The 26,483-nt window shown below is 42.9% G+C and overlaps 1 protein-coding gene across 1 annotated transcript in view; it reads left to right on the top strand.

Annotated features, from left to right (window-relative positions):
- Positions 1-17,497: 17,497 nt before the first annotated feature.
- The window catches only part of tmeff1a (transmembrane protein with EGF-like and two follistatin-like domains 1a), a 234,534-nt gene continuing 225,548 nt past the window's right edge, over positions 17,498-26,483 (top strand). The window contains exon 1 of the mRNA XM_039753991.1: positions 17,498-18,858. Within this exon, the coding sequence (XP_039609925.1) occupies positions 18,696-18,858 (163 nt within the window). The 5' untranslated portion in view covers positions 17,498-18,695. The remainder of the gene's footprint in view (positions 18,859-26,483) is intronic.

Below are 26,483 nucleotides of genomic sequence, written 5' to 3'. Positions count from 1 at the left end.
CAGATGGTGCATCACAAATATTTGTAGTAAAGCATTTAATTTGTACAAATGTTTGTGATACACCATCTCTTGAAATGACAAATAAAATGCATTCAGTTCTTATAAATGTTTGAGATGCGTCATCTGTTGGAATGACAAATGAAATGCATTTTATAACTACATTGAAATAGATGGTGCACTGAAAACATTTGACTTCTTGGATTACAACCTGTCTTAGATGGATAGCAGAGCTTGGAAATTCCTAAGGTGGCAGTAGGGTGGGCACTGGCATTTTTGTTTGCAGCAAGTCAAGTATCAAACCTGCAGATGGCACCATAGCCGGGCAAACTGACACACAGTCCACAAGTCACAAGGGGTCACATCAGTTAGTGCAATTTGTTTGTCTGCCTGTGGACAAAACTAAGAGAAAAGCTATAAAGAAATGGAAGCAACAAGCAGGCAGTGACCAGACCTGGGTTCAAACTTATCATTCAGTCTGTCTAGGAACATTTAGGGAACTCTTAAAAGTTCAAACTGGAAATATTCATCCACATTAAAAAAGATAAGTGTCTGTGTGCCTGTGTGTCTGTGTATATGCTCAGTTATTATGTTTCTTTCATTCCAACAGATGGTGCATCACAAATGCTAACACTGCTTTTGCAAATTCCATGCCAAATGGTATAACAGAGACATACTCGTTGCATTTTTATTCCAACAGATGATACATCACAAACATTTGTAGTCATGCATTTTATTACTGCGAATGTTTGTGATGCACCATCTGTTGGAATGATACATACAATGCATTTTATAAGTACATGTGTTACAAAAATCCTATAGATGGTACAAATGTTAACGCTGTGGTCTGTATTAACTATTGGGATTTCAATGCATCTTTGACGGGTAGAACAGCTGGTTTAATTTATATGCTGGCAGTCAGGTGGGCACTGGAGTTTTTCTTTGCAGCAAGGCAATTATCAAACCTGAAGAGGGTGGCGTAACTGGGCAAAATGACACACAGTCCATATGTCACAAGGGGGTAACATCAATCAATAAGCTCTGCCTGTCTGTAGGGGAGAATGTATGGGGAGAACATCCAAGTACCATACAGGCAGTGAGCGGACTCGGGTTCAAATTCTAACCAGTCAATTCCATGCTGAAATATTTTAAGTTTGCTTTATGAGTCTGAAGTTTGTCTTTGTGATATTTGTATTGCCCAAGGCTTTTGTACTGGAGTGCTTTTCATAAGAATAAATTGAATTTCTCCTTGAATTACACTCAAGGATTACTTTATGAAATGCATTGCATAAAACAGAGAAACCGGGCCCAGCTTCTTATAATGTTTTGTATTTATTGAAGTTGTACGTTTTCAAACTTTAAATTGCTATTTTATTACCTGGACTGTTACTTGATGTGTTGCTATTTTGCAAATCCATGCATTCTCAGTCCTGCTTAAAAATCCGAGGCAGGCTCATGTGGGCTGAAGGCTGCCCCAGCAGTACTGGGCACATGGCAGGAACCAAACCCGGACTGGATGCCAGTGCATTGCCACGCCCGCTCACATTCACTTGACCAATTAGGAACCATCATTGAGGATGTGATGGGGAAAAACCCCAAATAAATGGCACAGTAGGGGCAAATCTGCCATCAGGGCATTTTGGGTGCACAGCCAGGGACCCCTGGCCCCCACTGGGGGTCCTGAATGCCTTCTGAACCCTCTGTATTTTAGTTTGCTTCTTGCATGTTTAAAATTCTTGTCTGAAGCCTGCATGACCCTGTGCCTTGGTGATGTGAGCCTCTTATTGATCAATAATTCAAATTTGTAAACAAATATAAAAACAATTTCCCGGTGTGGACCTGTAGGTGGGATTGCCTTGAAATGAACTGTCACCCCACGTGGAACTGCTGCTGGCCATGAATTTGAATACGCTGAGACAAAGAATGTACAGACAAATGCTTCTTCAAAGTGCAAATCCTTGTTTTAATTGTACGGGTGGGCACTATATTAAAGTAGGTGACACCAAAAAAGACGTCACCTGCTCTTCAGATGGAACTTTGATTCCTCGGACATCCCAGACCCAGACGTCCCACGGCCCACCTATTCTCACTAATGGCAGCAGGGGGTCTCTCCGTCCACATCTCCCACCCTGACATCAGCCATCCTTTTTTTAGAAACTTTCAGTCAATTTGATGAGCTGCCTCAGTGGGCCATGTTGGGAAGAGCATTGATGTTTCATGGCAGTGAGCCCGAAGAGGCACCGGGCAGGTCGGAATAACGGAATACCTGAGAAGATCGCTGGCACAAATGGATTTTCTTGAAAGCCGCTGGGATGGCTCCAGCCAGACTCTCAAATGGAAACCTTGACATGTTAAGCCGATAAGGTCATTTTTCAAACTGCTAACCCGCTCGACATTTTCTAAAAATAATCTTGTCTTTGGATTTCCAACCTTGAGTCTGATAGACTGAAGCCTGCAAGTACAATTATTTTAATGAGCTTATCTTACATGGTTGGTGCCAAGGATGGGGGATGGGGGGCAGCCCGCAGCCATTCCCAATACCAACACCAGCACACCCCATTCCTCCTTCACTATCTCATCCAGATATGTCTGCGCAGGTCCAAAGCAGTAAAGAGTTTCAAATCCTCCTAAAACACTTCCCAAAATGCCCACTAGAGGGGGATATACCACCAAACCCCTGGCTAGAATGAAGGCAGACACAGAATGCTTGGCCTGTTATTTTCTAACCTGCTCAGTCCAGACCAGGGTCATGGGGAGGAGGGCGGCGGGGGGTGCAGGGGGAGTCTGCCCATCCCAGCCAGTATAGGGCACGAGCCAGGAAAAAAGTCTGGACAAGGTGCCAGTCCATCACACGATCAACACACACACACCAATTCACCCAACCAGCATGTCTTCGGACTGTGGGTATAAACCAGTGTGCCCGGAGAAAGAGAGAACATGCAAACTCCAAAGCTTCTACAAAGTACCGAATTAAAGGCCTGAATACTATGCAAACCTTTACTAAAAATGTGTTTTCACTTTGTTCTTATGGGTTATTGAGTGTAGATTGATACACCAAATGTCAGATTTATCCATCCACCTTAATAACAGGACAAGCGTCTGTGCATCTCCAGCTGGGGCTGTGTCTGTTGTCGTCCCAAAGCACGTAGTCTTCCAAAAGATCTTCCATCAATGCGCACTAGAGGGGGATATCGCCGTCAAACCCCGGCTAGTTAATAAGGGAAACCACAGAGTCTCTATAAAGAAAAAGATGTATTATCACAAAAATGCTCTGTCGTACTACAAAGCTCAGAAGAGCACAAAATGCATAAAGGAGCAGGTAAATAAAAACAGAATCTACAGGTGCAGTTAAATACGGATCAAGAAGTCAAAAGAAACATAATGACAATAAGCCCCAGCAAAACACACACTCAACATGGACCCCCAGAAACTGTGGGAGACCCATCCATCCATCCATTGTCTAACCCGCTGAATCCAAATTGGGTCACGGGGGTCTGCTGGAGCCAATCCCAGCCAACACCAGGCACAAGGCAGGAACCAATCCCGGGCAGGGTGCCAACCCACCGCAGGGGAGACCCTCCCCCTCCAGATATATAGGGCAGAGGGCGGTCCCTGGTGTTCATTTTCAGGTGGCCCCACCTCTTAGCGAACCACCCACAACTCTCATAGAACATAACTCCAGCTTACATGCACCAATCAGAAGCAAAGAATGATGCACACAACCGACAAACGTTTTAGCATTTATCATCAAAATCTGACATAAAACATGAGTCTGAACCCGAATCCTGGCTAAGACATGACAATGTCTCTGTTATATGCAATTTGGTATGGGATTCATAAAAGCAGTGCTAATGCTTTTGTTGGAATGAAGAGTGCGATGCATTTTATTACTCTAAATGTCTGTGATGCACCTCCTGTTGGAACGAAAGGTGCAAATCATTTTACTAAAAGTTAGGAACTTGGAGTTCAAAGCACTGAAGTGACCCAAAAGCACTTCCAAAAATTCCCATTAGGGGACGATTTAATTATGTAATAGAAGGAGAAATGCGGGATTTATTTCACACAAAGGGTCTGTTACACTGTGAAGCTCTGAAGAGAACAAAATTCATAAAAACGCTTGTAAAAGGCAACTCGATAGAGAAATCCAATGGTGAAGTTAAAAAAAAAAAAACAGAGCAGAGGGTCAAAAATCACAAAATCGCAAAAAAGCACAGCAAAAAGATACAAGAACTCACCAACTCCAGCGCACATTTACTATGAACCACCAGGAATTGTGGGAGATCCTCCAGTTTTATTGAGTGGAGGGCAGTCTTTGGCAATGATTGGCAGGAAGTGCAGGATATGTGAATTGGTAACGTTAAATTAGCCCGTGTGTGTGTGTGTGTGTGTGTGGTGTGTGTCTGCTCTGTGAGGGCCTGACGCTCTGTTTTTTGGTTTATTCCTGCATTGTCCACTATGCTAGCTCAGATAAGCTCCAACCCCCCATCCATCCCATGACCATGAAAATGACTTGCTTTCTGACTCAAAGGGGTGGGGCCATTTTAGAGAAGGGAGGCGGGAGCTGGGCGTCAACCTGCTGCCTGCCTTTTCTCAACTGCAGGTGGAAGAAGAAGACAGCGCCCCCTCTCGTCATGGGGTGGTACTGCTTACCTCGACAGATCCTGGAAGGGGATTCCCCAACATAACAAATCATTGTATATTTGTTTTTTTAATTACTATTTGATAATGTAGAGTGTACTGTACAAGAATTTGTTATGGATCATTAAGACATCAGAACAAATGAGGGGTGAAGATTTTCACCATCAGGTCAGGTCAGGGAGCGTGTACTGGTACTGCGCATTGCTGTACCCACCACACGACGAAAACGCCTCGGGATCCTGGTTGGCAACCCCCCCAGGCAGACACGTGGTCCAGTCCCACCCTTCCGGAAATGACCATCTACCTGCCGGAGCCATGTGTTATGTGGGTGTCCCCTTGGCCTGGTCCTCAACAATAAGGATCCTGTGAGCCGGATCACCCTCGGGTAATCGCTCCGTATGGCCGTAGTGCCGTAACTGATGCTCCCTCACAATGCAGGTCATGAACCTCATTCGGGAGTCCGTGAGCATCACAAAGTCAAACCAGTGGCACCCAAGGACTCTCTGAAGAGACACAAATGAAGGAGTCCAGTCTTTGTCTCAGGTCCCTGGAGAGTGTCCATGTCTCACAAACAGGACTCTAAAGACTTGGACCTTTGTCCTTTTGTAGAGATATCAGGAGTGCCACACACCCCTTTCCAGTGACCTCATGACCCCCCCATGCTCCCCCAATCCGTCTACTGACTTCATAGGAAGAGTCACCAGAGTCACATGAATGTCACCGCCGAGGTAAGTAAACCTCTCAATGACGAGGTCGACACTCTCTTCGCAGACAGACACCCTGCTGATGGCCGTGTCTAAGTGGTCATTATATTTATGGGGACCCTCGCAAGCCCAGACACTCAGACCCATCGTTAGTCTCTCGAGACCACCAATCAGAGCCTCTACTGACTCCATGAAGATCACAGCATCGTTAGCAAAGTCAAGATCAGTGAATCTCTCTTCACCAATAGATGCCCCACAGCCACTGGACATCACAACTCTGCCCAACACACCCAGTCCATGAAAGCATCGAACAGAGTAGGAGCAAAAACACACCCCTGACGGACCCCCAGAATCAATTGGGGAAGACCGCAAATAAATGTGCTTCATATAATTATTTTGGGGGCATGTTTTGCTTTTAAAACCACTTGTGTATCTCTGAAACATCCACTTGGACCTCCTGCGTCTCCTCTCCCTGCCTGCCCACCTCCACTTTAACACAAGCAGGAGAGCGGGAGAGCGGGAGAGCTGTGCTCTCACCAAGGCAACGGGCACCCAACAAAAACCAAACAAATCAAAACAAAATGCCCAATCAAGGCCAGGCAAGCAGCTGCAGTTGTGTAAAGCGTGTGATTCCACGAACAAACCTCATTAGGAGACGTCATTGGATTTCTGCAACGGCGGAGAAAGATAATTTGTTAAAAGCTCTCGAGTCTAAAAAAGCAGGAGCCGCCTTCTATCTTATGAACTCATCTGTGAAGGGGTCGGTCAGCAGGAGGAGGAGGGGGAAACAATGGGCCAGAGAGCCGAGACCCCTAAAGTGGGAATGATGCCACTGAGGGCTTCCCATCCTCGTTTAGTTACAATTCAAACCGTCCACTAGGTGGCAGTTAAGAGTCGCCTCACTAATCAACACTGTGAGGATGATGAGCTTTGGCTTCTCCAGTGACTTCAGTACCATCCAGCCATCTCTGTTAAGGGGTCTTCTCAGAGATATGCAAGTGGACGAGTCTGTGGTGTCCTGGATGATGGATAATCTGTTAGTAAGAGCAAAATCTGTGAGAGTCTAGGACTCGGGGAGAAGCACTGGACCACCACAAGGAATAGGCCAGTCTGATTCTCTTGTCCCTCTGCGCACCTCTGACTAAAAATAAAACAGCAGGTCAGGACACTTTTGGGGGGTATTGATAAGGGGGATGTGACAGGGGAGACAAGTCAGGGGGAGAACTTGGAGAATCGTCTGCAATTTAAAATCAGCAAAACAGAGGAACTGCTTAAGAGTCTCTGTGTCGAGTTACAATTCAGTGAGTGGATGTAAAGGTGGTCCACTCCTATAAGTACTTGGGGGTCCAAATCGATAACAGGTTGTACTAAAGGAAAAAGGGCAAAACAGGCTCGTTTATTATAGGAGACTGTGTGTCATTAATGTGGGAAGTGAAATCCTTGACATCTTCTACAACAATAAATCTATTATATAGTGACTTGCTATCTATCTATCTATCTATCTATCTATCTATCTATCTATCTATCTATCTATCTATCTATCTATCTATCTATCTATCTATTATATAGTGCCTTTAACTCTATCTATCTATCTATCTATCTATCTATCTATCTATCTATCTATTATATAGTGCCTTTCACTCTATCTATCTATCTATCTATCTATCTATCTATCTATCTATCTATCTATCTATCTATCTATCTATTATATAGTGCCTTTCACTCTCTATCTATCTATCTATCTATCTATCTATCTATCTATCTATCTATCTATCTATTATATAGTGCCTTTCAATCTTTCTATCTATCTATCTATCTATCTATCTATCTATCTATCTATCTATCTATCTATCTATCTATCTATTATATAGTGCCTTTCAATCTATCTATCTATCTATCTATCTATCTATCTATCTATCTATCTATCTATCTATCTATCTATCTATCTATCTAATGTTTAAATTCTAGCTCCTTTCTGTTATAACAAACAGTGCCTTTGACATTTTTTTTTTACTTCATGTTTTGTTTCCCTTCACTGATGTCAGAAGTGATCTTCTCTTCTGCTGGACATCCACCCCTAATGTTGGCCAGAAGGGGGCAGTCTGTCTCACTGTCATGTTTGTGCTGCTCGTTTTTGACTTTTTGAGGCACATCCACTCTCATCCTGTACAGATACTACAGAAATCTTAGTCCACCCTCCATTTATATAGTGCCTTTCACTCCTTTCTCAGCTTGTATTGTCTCGTCTGTGTCCTGTGCCTTCACTTATTTCTGTTACCTGGTGAAGCCTGATGTGTACAGAGCAGTTACAGGTGAGTCCATGCCTGATTTTTGTACCCGCTGGCATTGGACTTCACTGCCTGGCAATTCACAGTTATCCTCTGTTTTGTGTTGATGAGGAGCAGGGCTTGGGGAACTTGAAGGACAACATGATAACGAGACACCAGATATTCATAAGTCCTATACCTGTCATCAGCACGATACTGATCTTGGGAAAATGATTATCAAATTATTGGCTTTTGTTAAAGCTCCATCATGCTGCCGAATGTCAAGGTAAAGGTCACACTGGTCTGACAGACCTTCACCTCTCCCAGCCTGTCACCTTGTCACTACTTGACGTGAATGCCAGCCTTTCCCAACTGATCCATTATGCAGTGTATGAGTTTCATTGTTAAACTTGACGTTCCTTCTTCCATGCAACCAATTTTTGTTCTCAATTCTGTCCTATCCGCCAGCTGACGGCTCCCTCATTACAGTAAGAAATAAAACAGCAGGGAATTATTTTTTTTTGCTGACACCTTTTTATCAGTTGAGCTGCAGCTTCTTGGATCATTTCAGCGTTTCCATGAGCTCATTCCCAGTTCAGCTAAATCAATGATATTATAGAAGAAAGTTGAAGACTCCGTGTTTCAAGTTCTCCTTTTGCTATTCTTGAACTCGGCCTTTTGTTGTGCTGAGCCTGAGCTGCCATCTGGGACACTTGTCACAGAATTACTTGAGTGGGTACAGCGGGTACAGCTCATCAGTTTGATTGGTGAGCCATGTGCGGGTCCTCTCACGTCCTTCCACTTTACTGGACATGGCATGACTTTTGTCTTGGGCCTAATACTGAAAGAAAGAAAGAAAGAAAGAAAGAAAGAAAGAAAGAAAGAAAGAAAGAAAGAAAGAAAGTTTATGGTGGAATGAATGCATTATTTAATGAGCAAGATGCTTTGTAGGTACTAGAATGAATGAATGAATGAATGGAAAACAAATGCTTTGGTACCCAAATCAAATGAATGAATAAATGAGGTATATACATGATCTTGATCTACAAGTGAATGAATTAAATATTATGGTGCCCAAATAAATCTTTAAAATAATATATTAAGGCAATGTCACAATGAATGAACAAATGACTGAATGAATGAACAAATGAATGAATGAATTGCTCTAGCACCCTAATAAATCAATGAATGAATGAATGCATTAATTAATGAGCAAAACAGTCTGCATACACTAGAATGAATGAATGAATGAATGAATTGAAAACCAATGTTCAAGTACCCAAAAAGAACAAATAAATTAATGAAATAATGAGGAATAAATATATTCATGATATGTAAATGAACAATTGAAATCTTTAAATGAATGTATGAATACATAATCCCAATAGATTTATGACTAAATGAATGAATGATTCAATCAATGAGCACGATACATGTTGTAGTGTTAGCCTGGGTGAATAAATGACTATCCTAGTAGTGCAATAGATCAAGTAGTAAATTAATAAATACATTAATAAGCAAGATATATGTGCTTGAATGAATGAATGAATGAATGAATGAATTACATACATTTTTACATCCTTGAATGAATGAATTGAAAACAAATGTTCAAGTACACAAAAAGAACAAATAAATGAATGAAAGAATGAGGAATACATATTTTCAAGATCTATAAATGAATGATGGAAATGTTCTGCTGTCATAATAAATATTTAAATGAACATATGAATGCATCATCCCAATAGATGTATGACTAAATGAATGACTGGTTCAATGAGTGAGCAAGATACATGTCACAGTGCTAGCATTGGTGAATGAATGGATATTCTAGTAGTGCAATAGATCAAGTAGTAAATTAATAAATAAATAAAAAATAGATATATGTGCTTGAATGAATGAATGAACTGATTGGTGCATGAATGTGTGGATGGATGGATGAATGAATTAAATACATTTTACATCTTCAAATGAATGAATTCAACACCGGGTACTCCTGCTAGTACACTATAAAAATACAAATTTTACAAGTTCCATGGACACTGTGAGAGGGACTTTAAAGTCACCGGGCTTATGGGCAACTTCAGAACACAGCAAGAGAGAAAAGAAGGCGAAGTTAAACTCATGTTAAAATGTAATACATTACAACATGGCTTGAATAGAGACATGGGTCTTATGGCCAGGTATGAGGACTGTTTGCATCTCTCAGACTGGCACAGATCACCTGATTGACCCAAATTGTCTTGAAAAACTCATCACAAACTTCAAAGGACTTTGTTGGACAGTTATCTTATCCAAAGATCTTGACCATACATTGTTCTTCTCTCTCTTGTTAAATTATTCTTAGCCCGAAGGAATCTATTCATTTTTTGCATTTAAGATTTTTCATTTAAAGATTTACCAATGTTATTTCTTGTCCTAATGTGTGTCAATAAACACAGAGAACTCCAGTTTCTGTATCACATCTCGCCTGAAGAAGAGGCCTGAGTTGCCTGGAAAGCTTGCATATTATAATCTTTTTAGTTAGCCAATAAAAGGGGTCATTTTCCTTGGCTTTTCTCTACATTCATAATGGCTAACATGGTACAACACCCTAGTACTACAAGTATAGAGCAGAATCTAACAGTAGATGATATCCCATAATACGATTTGGATTTGTTTATAGTCCTGGAGACCTCAGCCATTAGGCTGCCTCCCCCATTTGGCCAGTGCTGGGCCAGCCAATCAGATGACAGGACCCCTCTACCCCACGATTTCTGCGATCCTCCATCAGGGATGACTTTACCTTAGGCAGGCAAAACAACTTGGCAGGTGGGCCGTGGCACCAAGTGCCACATTTGAGTACTGAGAAGGGAAACAGAATAGGTGAGGGTTAGTAACAAATTCTAACTGTCATGTCACTTATGTTTTAGTGCTAATGACGAACAACAGAGATGCAGTGTGTACAGCTAATCAGCAGCTCTAGTCAGGGTGTGCTAAACTGAAGTCGTGAGTCTTCAGCCGTCCTCCGATCACATTGTCATATTCACAACACTTGAGGGCACTCATTGCAATAAGGGCACCTTGTGAGACTGACGCTGCTTTTGATAACCGTGAGCAGTGACACTCCATGAATGCAAAGTCATCTGTGATGCCAAGACGAGACTGACAAACATTGTGGCTCGGTGGCCTGGACGAAGCTGTGATTGATTTCTTTGTGGCAAAGCAGCGTTGATCAGGCAGCTTGCTGAGGGTGCCGCATGTGATGGCTGGTAACCCTGAACCCTCTACTAGTCACTGCAGCAGCCGTCACGTCATTAGGTGTGACAGTGGCTGCCTGTTCAGACGCTAGCACCCTATGCCTTTCCCCCAAACCCCCTGAGCACAGATGGAAGGCAGAGCCGAGAATAGGACTTCTGTGCTATAATGCAGGTGGCAGTGCCAGGATGCATCAGGTTGGAGGCTGCTGTGCCAGCCAATGAAGTCTCCACCATTGTGATTGCATATGTATGAGGCTCATTAGCATAATCCGTAAATGGTTGTTTCAGGGCTTGGCTTTCTGTGTGGCATTCAAGTGATTTACTTTGTACAAGATGAACAGGAAATTTGCGCATGCCGGGTTTTATAATTTTTAATTATAATCTAATTTTTAATTTTTTTTTTGCCATATGCATATTTTCATCCTGGAATCCACACAAAGTGTTACAAATGAGACCCCTGGTCTTTACAGTAATTTACAATGAAGTACATTATGATTCATCTATTTGATTCGTGGTAACACATTAAATATTTAGCGTGCATTTAATTTTCAATAATTAACTGGAATTAATTTGCGTACCTCCATAATCAGGAAAAAAAAAAAAAGATTATTATTAAGGGTCTTATATTATTTAATCTATTTTTCATATCATTCATGAACTTTCTACACACGTTAACTCTGAAAAGTCCCAACCTGTTTCTGCAACAAAACAATGCAGAGTCCATCGACACAATTCAACGGCTCAAATTCACTTTAAACAGCAGGATGCCAGGGGCTGCTCACTCCCACACTTTAATAGATCGTCCTCTCCCATTTTCTGTCATTGCCCCCCATAGATGAAGGAGATGACACCCAAGGCTACGAGTACCTGAGTCTTCCTCCCTGGGGACATCAAGCATCCCCCCTTTATTAGCATCTAAAAGAACCCCCTGGCATTTACCCTGGCACAGCCAGCTTCCTCCAGTGGTTGTCACCCGTGCCAGCTCAGGGCAGTGCAGGCTTTTATCCCAGGCATGACATATCCAGGTGCTTGCAGCATCTCACGTTGTTCGGGGGGTAAACTTTGGATTTCTGGTAAGCCAGCAGTCTGCTGCGAAGCCCACCCAAACAGTTGACAGTGGTTGCTGTCCTCACTCTGATTGGCTGACACACTTAGTTACGAGCTGTCAATCATCTGCCGATCGGTGCAGCGCTGATTCTGAGCTCGGCTTCTTTCTGTGTAACTTGGCTCACTTGAGATCCCCTCAGATTTGAATCCATGCCATAAAAAAGGACAGATCGGCGCAGCACATCCCGAAATGACAATAACAAAGGTTACGGGCAGGAGAAAACCGGCAAGAAGACCCCACACGGACCCTGCCCACGATGGCAACTAAACTCACATTCCGGGCGCTTCAACGCAACAGCGCTAATCCGTCTACTGTACCTTCGTGGCAGCTTTTGGGACATTTTGAATATATTTATGCAAATGAACTGCAAATTATTATCATAACGTACTTATAGTAAGGGTGTCATTTAATTTATAACTGTAATTAGCACTGATGCATTTACAAACACTCCAGAGCTTCACGGCGGTAAGCCTCAACTTTCAAAAGCCGTTAAAAAGTAATGAAAGCTCTTGAACTTGGAGCGTGCGGCCAAGTAAAAAATGCGTCCAAAATCAAATCGGAATGTTTCCAGACAGTCACACTCGACAAGGGACCGCGGTGTCGGAGCCTTCATCCGTGTTGCCGTGACGCTCCCTGACCGGAACTTCGCTTAGGGCTTCGGCTCCTGACCCGCGGAAACAGCTGCTATTAGCCGTAAAGCTGCAGTGGTGGGACAGCAACGTGAACGGCGCAGTGTTGGAGTAGGGCATGGGTTACCTAGCAACCATACAGAGGGGGACGCTACTCTAAGAGCTCAAAAAAAATGGGAATCAGCTGGAACTTTTACAGGCGGCCGGGCACTGCAAAGGGTGGGTCCTTTTAGGCATCTGGTGGTTCGATTCTTTTATTTCCCCGTCTATTGCAATTTTATTTATTTATTTGCTCCATTAAGAAGTTTCATTCAAACTGAGCGATTCATTTTTAGTTATCGCAGCCAATGCCGGCACGTTGTTTCCAAGTTAAATTATTAACCCCATCACACATCAGTTTACTAATATAATGTGTTTGTCAGAGGGCGGCACGGTGGCGCAGTGGTAGCGCTGCTGCCTCGCAGTTAGGAGACCCAGGTTCGCTTCCCGGGTCCTCCCTGCGTGGAGTTTGCATGTTCTCCCGTGTCTGCGTGGGTTTCCTCCGGGCGCTCCGGTTTCCTCCCACAATCCAAAGACATGCAGGTTAGGTGGATTGGTGATTCTAAATTGGCCTAGTGTGTGCTTGGTGTGTGGGTGTGTTTGTGTGTGTCCTGTGGTGGGTTGGCACCCTGCCCAGGATTGGTTCCTGCCTTGTGCCCTGTGTTGGCTGGGATTGGCTCCAGCAGACCCCCGTGACCCTGTATTCGGATTCAGCGGGTTAGAAAATGGATGGATGGATGGATGTGTTTGTCAGTGGCGTCGTGTCGTGTTGTGTTATGCTGGGGGGACAAGTAATGGACTGGCACCACATACATAGCTGCTCCCTGTGCCCATGTGCTGTCAACGTTAAGCTTCAGTTTCCCACAACACTGAACTGGATTAGGCCGGTTTGAAAACCTTATGCAAAGTGATAAATTATGGAAAGCAATATTTTTAAACCAGCATGCATGTCGTTGGAATGAACCACGAGGGTCCACACACGCACACCCCAGTGACGGACTCGCTGGCGCTTTTGTTTTGAACCACGTGTCTCTGCGCTTGGGTTTAAAACATAAATAAATAAATAAATAAATAACATGCCTAAATATCCCTCAGGAATCACATGAATCACAACAGGAGGCTCCGCGCCGGGGCTCGGACATAGGCTACTCTATATGCTTATTCTTCCTTCTCAGAGTTTGTGATTATTTATTAAAATGTTACTTTGGTTATGTTATTCTTGGAATTTCCCTTTTGTACTACCAGACCCTTACGATTTCATAACTTAGAAGGATCTCTGGGCATATTTGATCTTTGTGAATTTTTATTTATTTATTGCCCTTTGAGCGGTAATTAACATAGTTTCTGTTATTGGCTTTTAAGAATCGTTAATCCTGTTTTGTATTTTTTTTTTTAACTTGTGTGTCCACTTAGCTATTCTTTGGCAAGATATTTCTACTTTTGGTCTTTGTCATTAATTCATGAATTAATTAATATAATTTCTCCTTGGGGACAAAGTATCTATCTATCTATCTATCTATCTATCTATTATATAGTGCCTTTCATATCTATCTATCTATCTATCTATCTATCTATCTATCTATCTATCTATCTATCTATCTATCTATCTATCTATCTATCTATCTATCATATAGTGCCTTTCATTCTATCTATCTATCTATCTATCTATCTATCTATCTATCTATCTATCTATCTATCTATCTATCATATAGTGCCTTTCATTCTATCTATCTATCTATCTATCTATCTATCTATCATATAGTGCCTTTCATTCTATCTATCTATCTATCTATCTATCTATCTATCTATCTATCTATCTATCTATCTATCTATTATATAGTGCCTTTCATTCTATCTATCTATCTGTTATATAGTGATATAGACTCAATTGACGAGACTGGACCCATGAGTTTGCTCCCCACACCCCATAGTTTCCATTATAAAATACCGGAACAGTCTACGTCTTTTTATATAACTTAATTTATAAAAATGCTTACATGTATGTGAACAAATAACCTTGACTTGACAAATTAGAAACCATATCCTTTAAAGATTGTCAAGGTTCCTATTTTTACTGCGTGTCTGAGTAGTTTATCTTAGACTTCCACAAATCTTTTACATAAAGAACAGCTTTGTAGCTTCAGTCCTAAATGCACTTCCCCTCAATTTCCATAGATGTCCTTGAGTAATGAATTCATTAAGTTGACGGAATTCTGCTGGATCAACTTTTTTGGGAATTTTGAAGACTTTTAAGTCGTATCTGAATGATACATTGAGACAGCATAGCTATTAGCTAAACAAACTGAATGGTCTCCTCTCATTTAATGTTTGCAATGGAATGCATTTTGTAATGCAGATAATAAAATGTATTACTGCAAATATTTGTGATACATCATCTGTTGGAATGATAAATACATGCAGATGCCACTGTTATGGGTCATTTGGTATGGCATTCTTCAAACAGTGTTAATGTTTGTGATGCACCCTCTGTTGGAATGACAACTACAATACATTTTTCACTATTATTAGCCATTTGGTATGAGATTCATAAAAACAGTTTTAATGTTTAAAATGCACCATTTGTTGGAATGACAAATGTAACACAGTTTATTATTTCACACCAGTTATGCTACCCATCTTAGATGGGTTAAAATCTAAATAATCAACTTAGACCTCAGCATTAATTTTTGCAGTGCAATATCTATTAGGATGTATTTTAATGCATATGGTAAATGAATTGCACTTGTCATTCCAACAGATGGCACATCACAAACATTTGTAGCAAGAAACTGTATTACTACAAATGTGCCGTGTGTTGAAATCTAAAAATGTGATGTCTTTTTCATAGGGCATTTGGTATGGAATTCATAAAAGCAGCATTATTTATATTATGTACCATTTGTTAGAATGACCTGCGGTGGGCTGGTGCCCTGCCCAGGGTTTGTTTCCTGCCTTGTGCCCTGTGTTGGCTGGGATTGGCTCCAGCAGACCCCTGTGACTCTGTAGTTAGGATATAGCAGGTTGGATAATGGATGTATGGATGGATGTTGGAATGACAAATGCACTGCAATTTGTTACTTTAGATCAGCTGTGCTACCCATCTAAGATGGGTTGAAATCTAAATAATCAATCAATATAGACTTCAGTGTTAATTATTGCAGTAAAACATCAATTGGGATGTGCTTTTAGTGCATGTGGTAAAAAATGAATTGCTTTTTTCCTTCCAACAGATGGCAAATCACAAACTTTGTAGCAAGAAAATGTATTACTACAAATATTTGTGATGTGGGTTCTGTTGGAATGAAAAGTGCTATTTGTCTCTTATATACCATTTGGTATGGGATTCATAAAGCAGTGTTATTTTTACGACACTCACCCTTTTATTAAGGTAGATGTTTGTGAAACACCATCTATTGCAATAACAGACATATAGCAACCAGACAAAAACACAGACAGACACACAGACACTTAACCTTTTATTAAAGTGGATGCTTGTGAAGCACCATCTGTTGGAAAGCAAACACGCAGCAACTGGGTGGACAAACAGACACATATTCTTTTATTGAGGTGGATGTTTGTAAAGCACCATTTGTTGGAGTAACAAAGACATAGCAGCCAGAGTGACACACAGAGAAGACAATCAGACACTTACCCTTTAATTAATATGGCAGTTTCTAAAGCACCATCTGTTGGAATGACAGAGACATAGAAACCGGACGGACACACTTTCCATTTTCATTAACGTGGCTGTTTGGAAAGCACCATTTGTTGGAGTAACAAAGACATAGCAACCAGAGTGACACACAGACGGGTATCCTTTTATTATGGAGGATGTTTGTGAAGAACCATCTGTTGGAATGACAGAGACATATACAGCAGTTGGAAGGGCACACAGATAGACACGCAAACACTTATCATTTTATTATTAAAAGTGGATGTTTGTGAAGCACCACCTGTTGGTTTGACAGAGACATAGCGATCACATTGGACACACATGAGCACAGACCCACAGACACTTTCTCTTTTATTAAGGTGGGTCAATGGTCTGCTATCGTTTTTTAAGTTTCAGATATTTTTATAAATGGTCTCCTCGCCTTTGTCAAATGTCTTGGGTATTCAAAATGGAGCTAGGCTGCTGTGCCACCCTGCTAAAAACTAAAATGCTCATGCATCATACATTATTGTGATGATGATTATTAATATGCTATGGGCACTTTCCGTATGTGTAACACAGCCCTGCAAAGGTCACATTCAGTGGTTTCTGTTTCAGCCTGCGTTAATTATGCAGAATTCCCGATCTTTTCCTTGACACATCAAGTCAAGCGTTAACAATTCCAATTAATTCCATATCCGATCCGCCCAGGGAGGAAAATAAATACATAAAACGCCGATCGTGCGCGTGTGTACCATCTCACAGTTCGGTATTCTCTCCGTGTGTGTTTCATTTTTATTTTTTATTTAATTATTTTTTTTCTTTTGTAATGAAAGCGATTCAAAGTTTTCCTTTCATTTCCTTTATCCCGCTCTTGAGACGTTCAGAAAGCGAAGCGCGCAGCCCTGTGGTTTTCAGGAGGTCCCTTTAAATAAACGGGATTCCGGCAGGAGGAAAACAAGTCCGACAATTCAATCACATTAATTAATCCGGTCGTCCTGTTCACCATTGTAATCCACCAAAATAAATCGCCAGGTATTGAGAAGGGTGACACGGTCTCTCTTCTGGAGGATGGATACTCAGATTAGCGAGTGTCAGGATGGGCAGTCCTCGGGCGTCGTTATCGGGGCGGACAGGCTCTCAGCATCACATTCAGGACCTCGGCTGGATCCATATGCTTTCTTGTAGCTGAAGAAAAAAAAAAAGTTATTATAACCCAGCAACACCCCGGAAATTCTGGTCACCCCATTTAAATCGCTTCACCATGCGTGCGACATAAGGACACTGAAGCGTAGAGGAATAAGAGCGGGGTACGCGGCTAATGAGGCACCAAACTGCGCATTGTTTCTGATTTTTTTACTTAATCACAAAAAAAAAATAAAAAAAATAAAAACAAATAAAGAGACTGCCATGCGTGGTACGCCCCCCTCTTCACTCCCACCACACCCCGATCTCTCAGAATATCCAGCAGGCGACCGGCAGCGATCGTGCCCCAGCAAGGATGAAACACTCCTCTGTATCGCATTCTGATCTCGGCCCTTCTTCTGGTCCCCCCAAGTCCACCCCTACCCCCTCCCCTTCGTTAAGGGGGCAGGGAGGGGGTCTACCGTCACGTGACCCCTTTCTCTCTTTGTTGTTGCTGCTAGTGCCGCCGCTGTTGCTGTTGCTGCTGTTGTATTGGACGCACATTGCTGGATTCCCTTTCTCTTTTTTTATTTCTTTCTCCATCTCTCGTTCTTGTTCTTCTTTTTTTTTCTTTTGCTACCCCCAAATTCAATTCACCGGAATGGATTTCTTTATATCTTGGGATTTTTGTTTTTCTTCTGAAATAAGGAAGTAGATGCGGGAAGTCTTTAAAGGGAATTCACGAGCGCATCGGTTCCAAGAGAAGAAGGATTTTAAACGGGAATAATACGAAGAGGGGGTGACTCGAAGGTGTAAAAAAAGAAATAAAGAAAAAAAAAAGAATAGAAAGTGGCCAAGGTGTGCCGCCGGGAATCGGAATTGCCAGCCGTGGAGGTGGTGATGTCGGTGCTGCTGCAGCCTCAGCCTGCAGTGAGAGCCCCGTCAGCGTCGCGGAGGAGCCGCTAGAAGTCCTCGGAGAAAAGGCGCTTTGCTAAGCCGAGCCGATCGAGACACACCAGAGAGAGAGATACGACCCCCCTCCTCCCCACCCCCGTCCATGCGCCCCTCTTCGCCTCTGTACCGGCATCGTTGGCTTTGTAGGCGATCGCACTCTCCTCGCTCCTTTTCTTTCCTCTTGATGTTTTTCGGCGACTGAACAAAAGGCACCGACGGGAGCGCACGCACCGGGGAGGAGCGCCTCGCCTGCCTGCTGGCTGGCTTGCTTGCCTGCCTGCCTGCCTGCCGTTGATGCTCTCGGCCTGCTCCGGCTTTCTGTCTTCGCACCGTCCTCATCGTCATCATGGTGGGAAGCTGGCGCCCCGCTAGGTGGATCGGACCTTTGGCTCTCTATTACTTTTCTCTTGTTTGCCTGCTCGCCTTCTCTTCGTTGCCTGGGATTCGAGCATCCAATCTTCAAACCAGCGACTGCCAGACCGGCAAAGGGAAAGGGACCAACTGCTCAGGTAGGGGCGAGGAGATGCCGGGGGTTATCGATGTGGGCAGGCAACTGGGGACTGGGGGGAATGGGGATGGATGGATGATCTGGCATCCCATATCTCGCACCGGATGGGAGAGAGGAAAAAAAAAAAAAACACAAAGTAGGCATGTAACATTCAATTCGCACCCCAACCGGGGCAGGTGTTGTACCGCGAGTGTGTGCAGCCCACCGGTCCGGCAGGGAGTGGGGGGGGGGCGGCGTCTGCTTTCTTCTGTATGTAACAAAATAAAACGAGAGAGAGAGAGAACGGGGGAGGAGGAGGAGAAGGAGGAGACTGCGTGCACCGATGTCATTAAACAATTATGAGGGGCATGGCGAGGAAGAGCTCCCTGTACTGGGCACACAGGGGTTGGCAAACATTCTGAGGTTCACAGAGTCTGTGTAAAAACTTTAGAATTCAGGCCGGGTGCCAAATGTTTAGAGTATTCATTCCTTGGTTCTTTAATGGCACTTTACTGCCCAGCAAACAAACTAGACATTAGGCCAGTGTAGGCCCAGGGCGGGCAAACATACTGGTTCTCCAATGGTATTTTACTGGGGTGTTTGGCTCTTCCTAGAACCTTTGATTGACACGACACAAGTGAGTGGCTAGACGGTGTCCATAGGCGGAAGTCTGTACTATTAAACAACTGGGGAGATGGGCGTCATAGTGCAATGAAAAGGGTAATAATTACCCAGGGTCTATTTTTTCGGCCCCTTGAAGTCTGGACTGAAAATTTTGTTTTCAAGGGTAAGGGGCCCACAAAGACTGCTTAATGCATCAGGCCCAGAGTTCTGTGCTACACCCTAGACTGAGGAAGGGGGGACATCTGGTCTCTTCTGGCCCACCTTGATGTCGAGAGTGCAATCACCTTCAGCAACATATCCAGTGCCCCTCCATGTGTACCTACCATAGAATTTACAAAGCACGTGTTGCTTTGCTGTCATAAACGCAGATAGCCCCTGCCAGTCCCCCTCAGTGTCTAGAGCGTATTATTGTTTTGGTTTACGTACCCTGTGCCCCCCATGTTACTCATACTTACTGTACATCCGCTACTGGGTTCTTTTTATGAAATTACTCTTGTGGCATTGAATATGCAGACAAAACCAGTGCTTAACATGAGCTGGAACTCGCCCAGCACCTCTTCTTATTTCTACTACTACTACTACTAGCAGTGCTTCTTTGTGTAACTGGTGTGTACTGGCACACAGTACCAGCTGCATTCAAAGTTTCATGCCACAATGATCTTCAATTGCATGTTACTGTATCGCAGAGCTGGAAGTTATATGGGACAACCCTATGGGGCTAATTGATCAAATGTTATTTTATCACCATCAACATACCTTCCGTAATTTGGTTCCACTTTAAGCACTGGGCAAAGCAGAAATCCTTAATGTACTAGCTGTGCTACTCGTCTAAGACAGGTTGAAATCTAAATAGTCAAGTAGACCTCAACATATTTGGTGTTAACATTGCGCCACCTGTTGAAATGTATTTAGCAGGTGGTCATACATTTATCATTCCAACAGATGGCGCCTCACAAACATTAGCACTGCTTTTACCAATTCATACCCAAAAGGCATATAACAGAGACCTAGCAATGTAACTGACACGCAGACACATGTGTCCTTTTACTAGGGTGGAAAAGCGGATCTCTGTCCATCTGGAAGTTACTCTCTGTTGGATGTATTGTGCATTAACTTTTGCAGTGTGCACCATCTATTGGAATATAATATGTAATTCATGTAATAAAATGATCCTGAGATGGGCTGGTACCCAGTCTAGGGATTGTTCCTACCTTGCTCCCTATGCTTGCTATGATAGGCTCCAGCCCTCCCCACGACCCTGGTCTAGATAAAACAGGGTGGAAATTGAAATGACATGCAGTAATAAAATGCATTGCATTTTGCATTCCAACAGATGGTGCATCAGAAACTTTAGCATTTCTTTTACAAATCCCATACCAAATGGCATATAACAGATATAGCAACTGGATGGACATACAGATACACACTCACAGACACTTGTCCTTCTGTTAAGGTGGAATTTACTAAGTGTATTTGCGTCCATCCAGCAGTTAATCTCTATTGGAGAAGTTCAGCAATGATGTTTGCAGTGCACCAAATAGGTGAATGTATTTGGTAAAGCATATACATAATAAAATGTGTTGCCTTTTTCATTGCAACAAGTGGTGCATCACAAACATTAGCACTGCTTTTACAAATACCATACCAAATGTCATATAACAGAGACATCGCAACTGGACGGACATACAAACAAACACTTGTCATTTTATAAAGGTGGATAAGCTGATTTCTATCCATCCAGCAGTTACTCTCTGTTGGAGATCTTTGGCAATGACGTTTGCAGAGCACCATCTATTGGATTTTTTCTTTTAATACATGTAGTTATAAAACACATTGCATTTTTAATTCCAACAGATGATGCATCACAAACTTTAGCATTTCTTTAACAAATCCCATACCAGATGGCATATAGCAGAAACAAATGCATTCCAACAGATGGTGCATCATAAACATTTGTTTTAATTAAATGCACTGCATTTTTCATTCCAACAGATGGTGCATCACAAAAAGGAACTCTGGTTTCACTGATCCCTTATTAAATATTGAATAACAGAGACAAAGCAACCAGGCAGACACACAGATATACAGACATATGTAAAGATCCTTATTCTTGTATTAAGGCAAATAACAGGCTACCTAGCAAGTGTGGCCTATAGGGGGCATCTCAGATCTCCAACCCCAGGCACAACTTCACCACTCAACCCAGGAAGGTAATCACCCCCTGCCATTTCTTTATATTTTTCCGACTAGGCAAGGGGACACCAATCATCCTGGCAAGGACTCCCATCCACCAGTGTTCTCTGTTCATTATAAGGCCCTCCTAGCCAGTAAGCCAGTCATCCATCCCTGCCAAGGTGACAGCCCATAGAATACGTGACAGAGCAGGAAAACCTGAACTTTGCAGATGTTGATCAGCAGTAATTCTTTTCAAATCAGGAACCCACCGGTATTTCATAAATCTGTTCTCATCTATTGATGGTTAGATATGAAACCTGTTGCAGATCTAAATAAAAAGGCAATTTCTGGAACTTTCAGTTGGCATCCCTCTGAAGAACAACTTTGGAACCTTCATTGTTAGGAGTTATGTATGTGAGCACCCAACAACGGTCTGATTGGGACTTCCACATCGGGGCAGCATTGGCCTCAACACAATGTGGGTAAACAGACAGAGAGCCAATATTTTGACATTAATCTGAAAAACATCCATACTTTATTGGTCAATCTTTTCGTTTTACCCTTTCATAGGGTGGGGTTGCAGGGCATCAGGAGGAGTAACCCCTGGACTGGGTGCCAGCCCATCACCAGGTGAACACACAGATGGGCCAGCTTTGCACCATTTAGAATAAAGGCCAAAACAGAAATCTCTCTCATGCCATTTTTTAACCCGCTCAGTCCAGACCAGGGTCACGGAGGGGTGGAGCCTATTCCAGTCAATGTAGGGCACAAGGTGGAAACAAACCCTGGGCAGGGCGCCATGTCATCATAGGATGAACATACATACACGGGTCACCAAACCTGCATGTCTTTAGACTGTGGGAGGAAACCCACACGGACATGGAAAGACCATGCAGACTCCATACAGGGAGCACCTGGGAAATAACCCCCTGGTCTCCTTATTATTGGACAGTAGTGCCAGGACTGTGCCACCCTCTTACAAGTCCTTTCCTTGAATTTGTTTTTTTTTAGTTGTTTATTTATTTACTTTGTACCAATTATGCATAATTATGAAGACCCCTGAGTTGGACTGGCCTCCTGTCAAGAGGATCATTCCTGGAGCCTCTCCCACTAAGCAGTGGGTGCCATGAAGGAGCAACCCCTAGACTGGGTGCCAGCCTATCACCAGGTGAACACACAGAGGGGCTCCTGGACTGGGCTCCATACTTCCACTCCCAACCCAAAGCCCCCCAAACCAAAACTCAGGCTTAGAAAATAGTATAATATGGTAATTATAAAGATTTACAATAAGAAAAGGAATACAAAAAAACCCTGCAACAATAATGTGCCTTCAAACTGTTCATTCTTACAAAACACAAAGGGCTTTTGCGTCTATTGATGTCTCAACCCTGAACACGAAAGCATTTCAGCCAATATATAAATAATCCTTTTAAAAGTCATTCACAGTGTTATTTATTCTTCTACCATCAAAATCTAAAGCCCACCGACTGTACTGATTTGCTGCGTGACTTTCAATGTGACAACACTAAACAGCAGGAATCTTTAGGAGTAGTGATGACATTAGCCCAGCGTTACCAGACCATCACATGGCCACACATTTACTTAACTGGTGCCGCCAGAGATTAACCCGTTTTGGAGAAGATCCGAGCACTTCAGACACTATGAGGTTCATAAATTGACGAACCCCTCCCCTGTTTCGCTGGTGAACTGACGCCCCTCATGACGATGTCAATACCCTTAAGGTCCTGCACTTAAATGTGTATTCAGCATTTATTAAACTTCTAAACTATCGAGGTCTCTCAGTTCTGCACCCGAAGCAGGTGTTTTGGCGGTGGCGTAGCTCGAGTTCGTGCCGCTCGGGGCGGGGCGGGGCTTCAATTTGCCGCTGAATATGTTAACCTATTTAAACAGGAAATTAAAATGACGTATAGAGAAAAATTAAGAAACATTTTGCATAGATTTATTCATATATAGAGAAACAGCAATAGTTTTTCACATATACTTATTTATAAGCATCAACTAGACAAGAATATAGTATAGACGCACTGATAAGCCCTATTCTGATTATTAGTTTAATATAATTACGCTGCGAAAACCAAAACCAGTGTGGTGTACAAGTGATAGGTGGGGATGTTTTCTGCGCAGAGCGAGAACGCATTCAGATTGTTACCGAAACGAAATGATAAATTAGTTGTTATTCAACCCCTAACGGGAGCAGCTGAAAGAAGAAGATCTTCCTAGAAATTATTATCGGTGTAATGTTTATGTGTATTTTTGTTATTGTCTCATAAATTTCAACTGCTGTGTCTGATGCTGTCACAGAAGGACAGTCTGAAAATAATTTTTGAAGCATTTGTGGATAAAAAAATCAGAGAATTTGACTTCATGAGTGGTAGTTGCCGCTTACACACGAATTGTACTGAGCCTTATGGCGTATAATGTGCCGCCCCTCCTAGCTACGCCACTGTGTTTTGGTGTCATATATTAGAGCCAAATTGAACAAAAACATCTTAACATTTTGTATTTTATAGTATTCATTTTATATCTGCGTTTGCCATGTCTCATTCATTAGACTGCGCTTGTTAATACGTTAGTTATATGCTGCACACAATGGAGTAGCGGCTCTTTGGCTAAGGATCTACACTGGTAATCAGAAGGCTGACCCCATATAAAAATGGGAAATACCGAAGAAGAAAAATAAATGATATGCTGCACTCAGCTGCCATTAACACCGCATATTCTTATAGACTTTGAATCAACTCAATCATAGAATTTGTGTAAACCGTCAAAATATGCAAAACTACGCGCCGGACGTTTAGGAGCTCTTTAGAGTGCCGTCCTTGTGGTCCTCTCTGTGTCATATCATTAGTACTGTATTATCACTGGTGTACAACATTTTAATATTAGCGATGCATTAATTGTGGCGGAGTTTATGCTCTAGAGGAATGACGCACTCGCCCTCAGAGGCACAAAGAGGTGTAAAGTAGTCGCTTGAGTCGCCCAGCTCAGACCTTCTCTGTTAGCCGAGCGACTTTGCCTGCCCATTGCGGATGGCTCGCGACCTCACTGTAAGTACGAATAGACCTTTATTACCTTAGCACGACCGTTTATCCTGGTGAAGCTTTTTTTATTTATAAAAAATATTTTTTGGCTCACACGTTCAGTTTACCATCATTAGTGTACAAAAGTGTACCGCTGACACGGGGTTGGAGGCGTGGAAAGTGGGTGGAGTCAAAAGAGGTGCCGCTAACAGGGGCGTGACCTTACGGGCCTCAGAAACTTCCATCCATTATCAAACCCGCTATATCCTAACTACAGGGTCACGGTGTCTGATGGAGCCAATCCCAGCCAACACAGGGCGCAAGGCAGGAAACAAACCCCAGGCAGGGTGCCAGCCCACCAAAGGGCACACACACACACACACACCAGGCACAATTTAGGATCGCCAATGCACCTAACCTGCATGTCTTTGGACTGTGGGAGGAAACCCACACAGGCACAGGGAGAACCTGGGAAGCGAACCCGGGTCTCCTAACTGCGAGGCAGCAGTGCTACCCACTGCGCTACCGTGCTGCCCCCTCAGAAACTTTCCTAGGCCTAAAACTGTCCTGACTGCAGTTAGACTCTCTTGCCAGTTTGGGGGCTTTTTAAAAGGGGCCCCATGTAGCAGCCCCTACATTGGGCCAGTGTGGTATTTAACTGGGTTTTCCTAAGCCCACCCTTTCCCAGAGTCTCCCAATACGGGGAAACGGTGTACATGTTTGTTATGTGGGCCCTCCTACTTGTCAAGGAACCGCTTCATTTTGTGTAGGATTCTCTCTCTGTTTGCTTTCCTGATGTGCAGACATCTTATAAGTGTAGTAGGCAGGATACTGACAGCTCAAGAACATGCAAACTCAGTGTCATTAAATGCTGCAAGATGAGTCATTTAAAAATCATGAAGTCACTGGTATTTCACTAAATCTCTTACTATCCATCCATGCAGGGATGGGTTTACCACCAGGGTGTTCTGGGTGTGCGCTCAGGGGTCCGTGACAGCAGTGGGCCCTCTCAACCAATCATCCTCCTCCCCTCCGATTGATGAAACGAGAGAGTGTCCAAATGCTGAAATCGCCACAAGGACAAACATGATTGATGAAACAATTGAGTGTCCGTGCACTGAAATCACGACAAGGAGACCCCTACGCCCCCACCACCCCCACCATCACTAAAATGCTGTGTACAAACAACCCTCAATGAAATGATCAAGCTGAATATTTGTGTCACCATTACTAGTGGGCATTAAACTGCCAAATGTGCATATGCTGCGTTGCTAAGGAGCTCTACCCATCAAGTCACCCACCTTGGTGGGGTGGTCTTAATCTGGCCTTACATTCTTAGTTATTTTTTTTTGGAAAATCTTACAGGTCAGAATAAAAGGATCTTTCATGTGGATGGCTCTTTTAGGGAGTCAATGTGGTTTCCCCCATGGCAGGAGTGCTAAGAGGGGTGGGGTGGGCAGGTGCTCATTCCAGCCATTTTGTTCATTAGTAACCAATTACTGCTGCTAATTGAACAAATGTCTGACTTAATTCAAAAGCTTGAATCGTCGATTCTTTCAGAAAGCACTTGATGAGGTGGTGAGAGTCTGGGCATCAAATGAAAAGAAGTGGAAGTTCAGGGTGCTGTTTGTGGATGGGCGCAGAATTGGCTCAGGCACAGGAAGCAAAGGGTGATGGTGCCAGGTGGGTGATGTTAATAGTGGTGACCAGCAGGGGTCAGTGTTAATATCTATAAATGATTTGGATAGGAATATAACATTTGCAGGTTTAAAAATTTGACAGTTGGGTTTTTCAATCGCTTCTTACA

Source organism: Polypterus senegalus, chromosome 5 (assembly GCF_016835505.1).
Source record: "Polypterus senegalus isolate Bchr_013 chromosome 5, ASM1683550v1, whole genome shotgun sequence".
Lineage (NCBI taxonomy): Eukaryota > Metazoa > Chordata > Cladistia > Polypteriformes > Polypteridae > Polypterus > Polypterus senegalus.
This window is presented reverse-complemented; position numbering and strand designations above follow the sequence as displayed.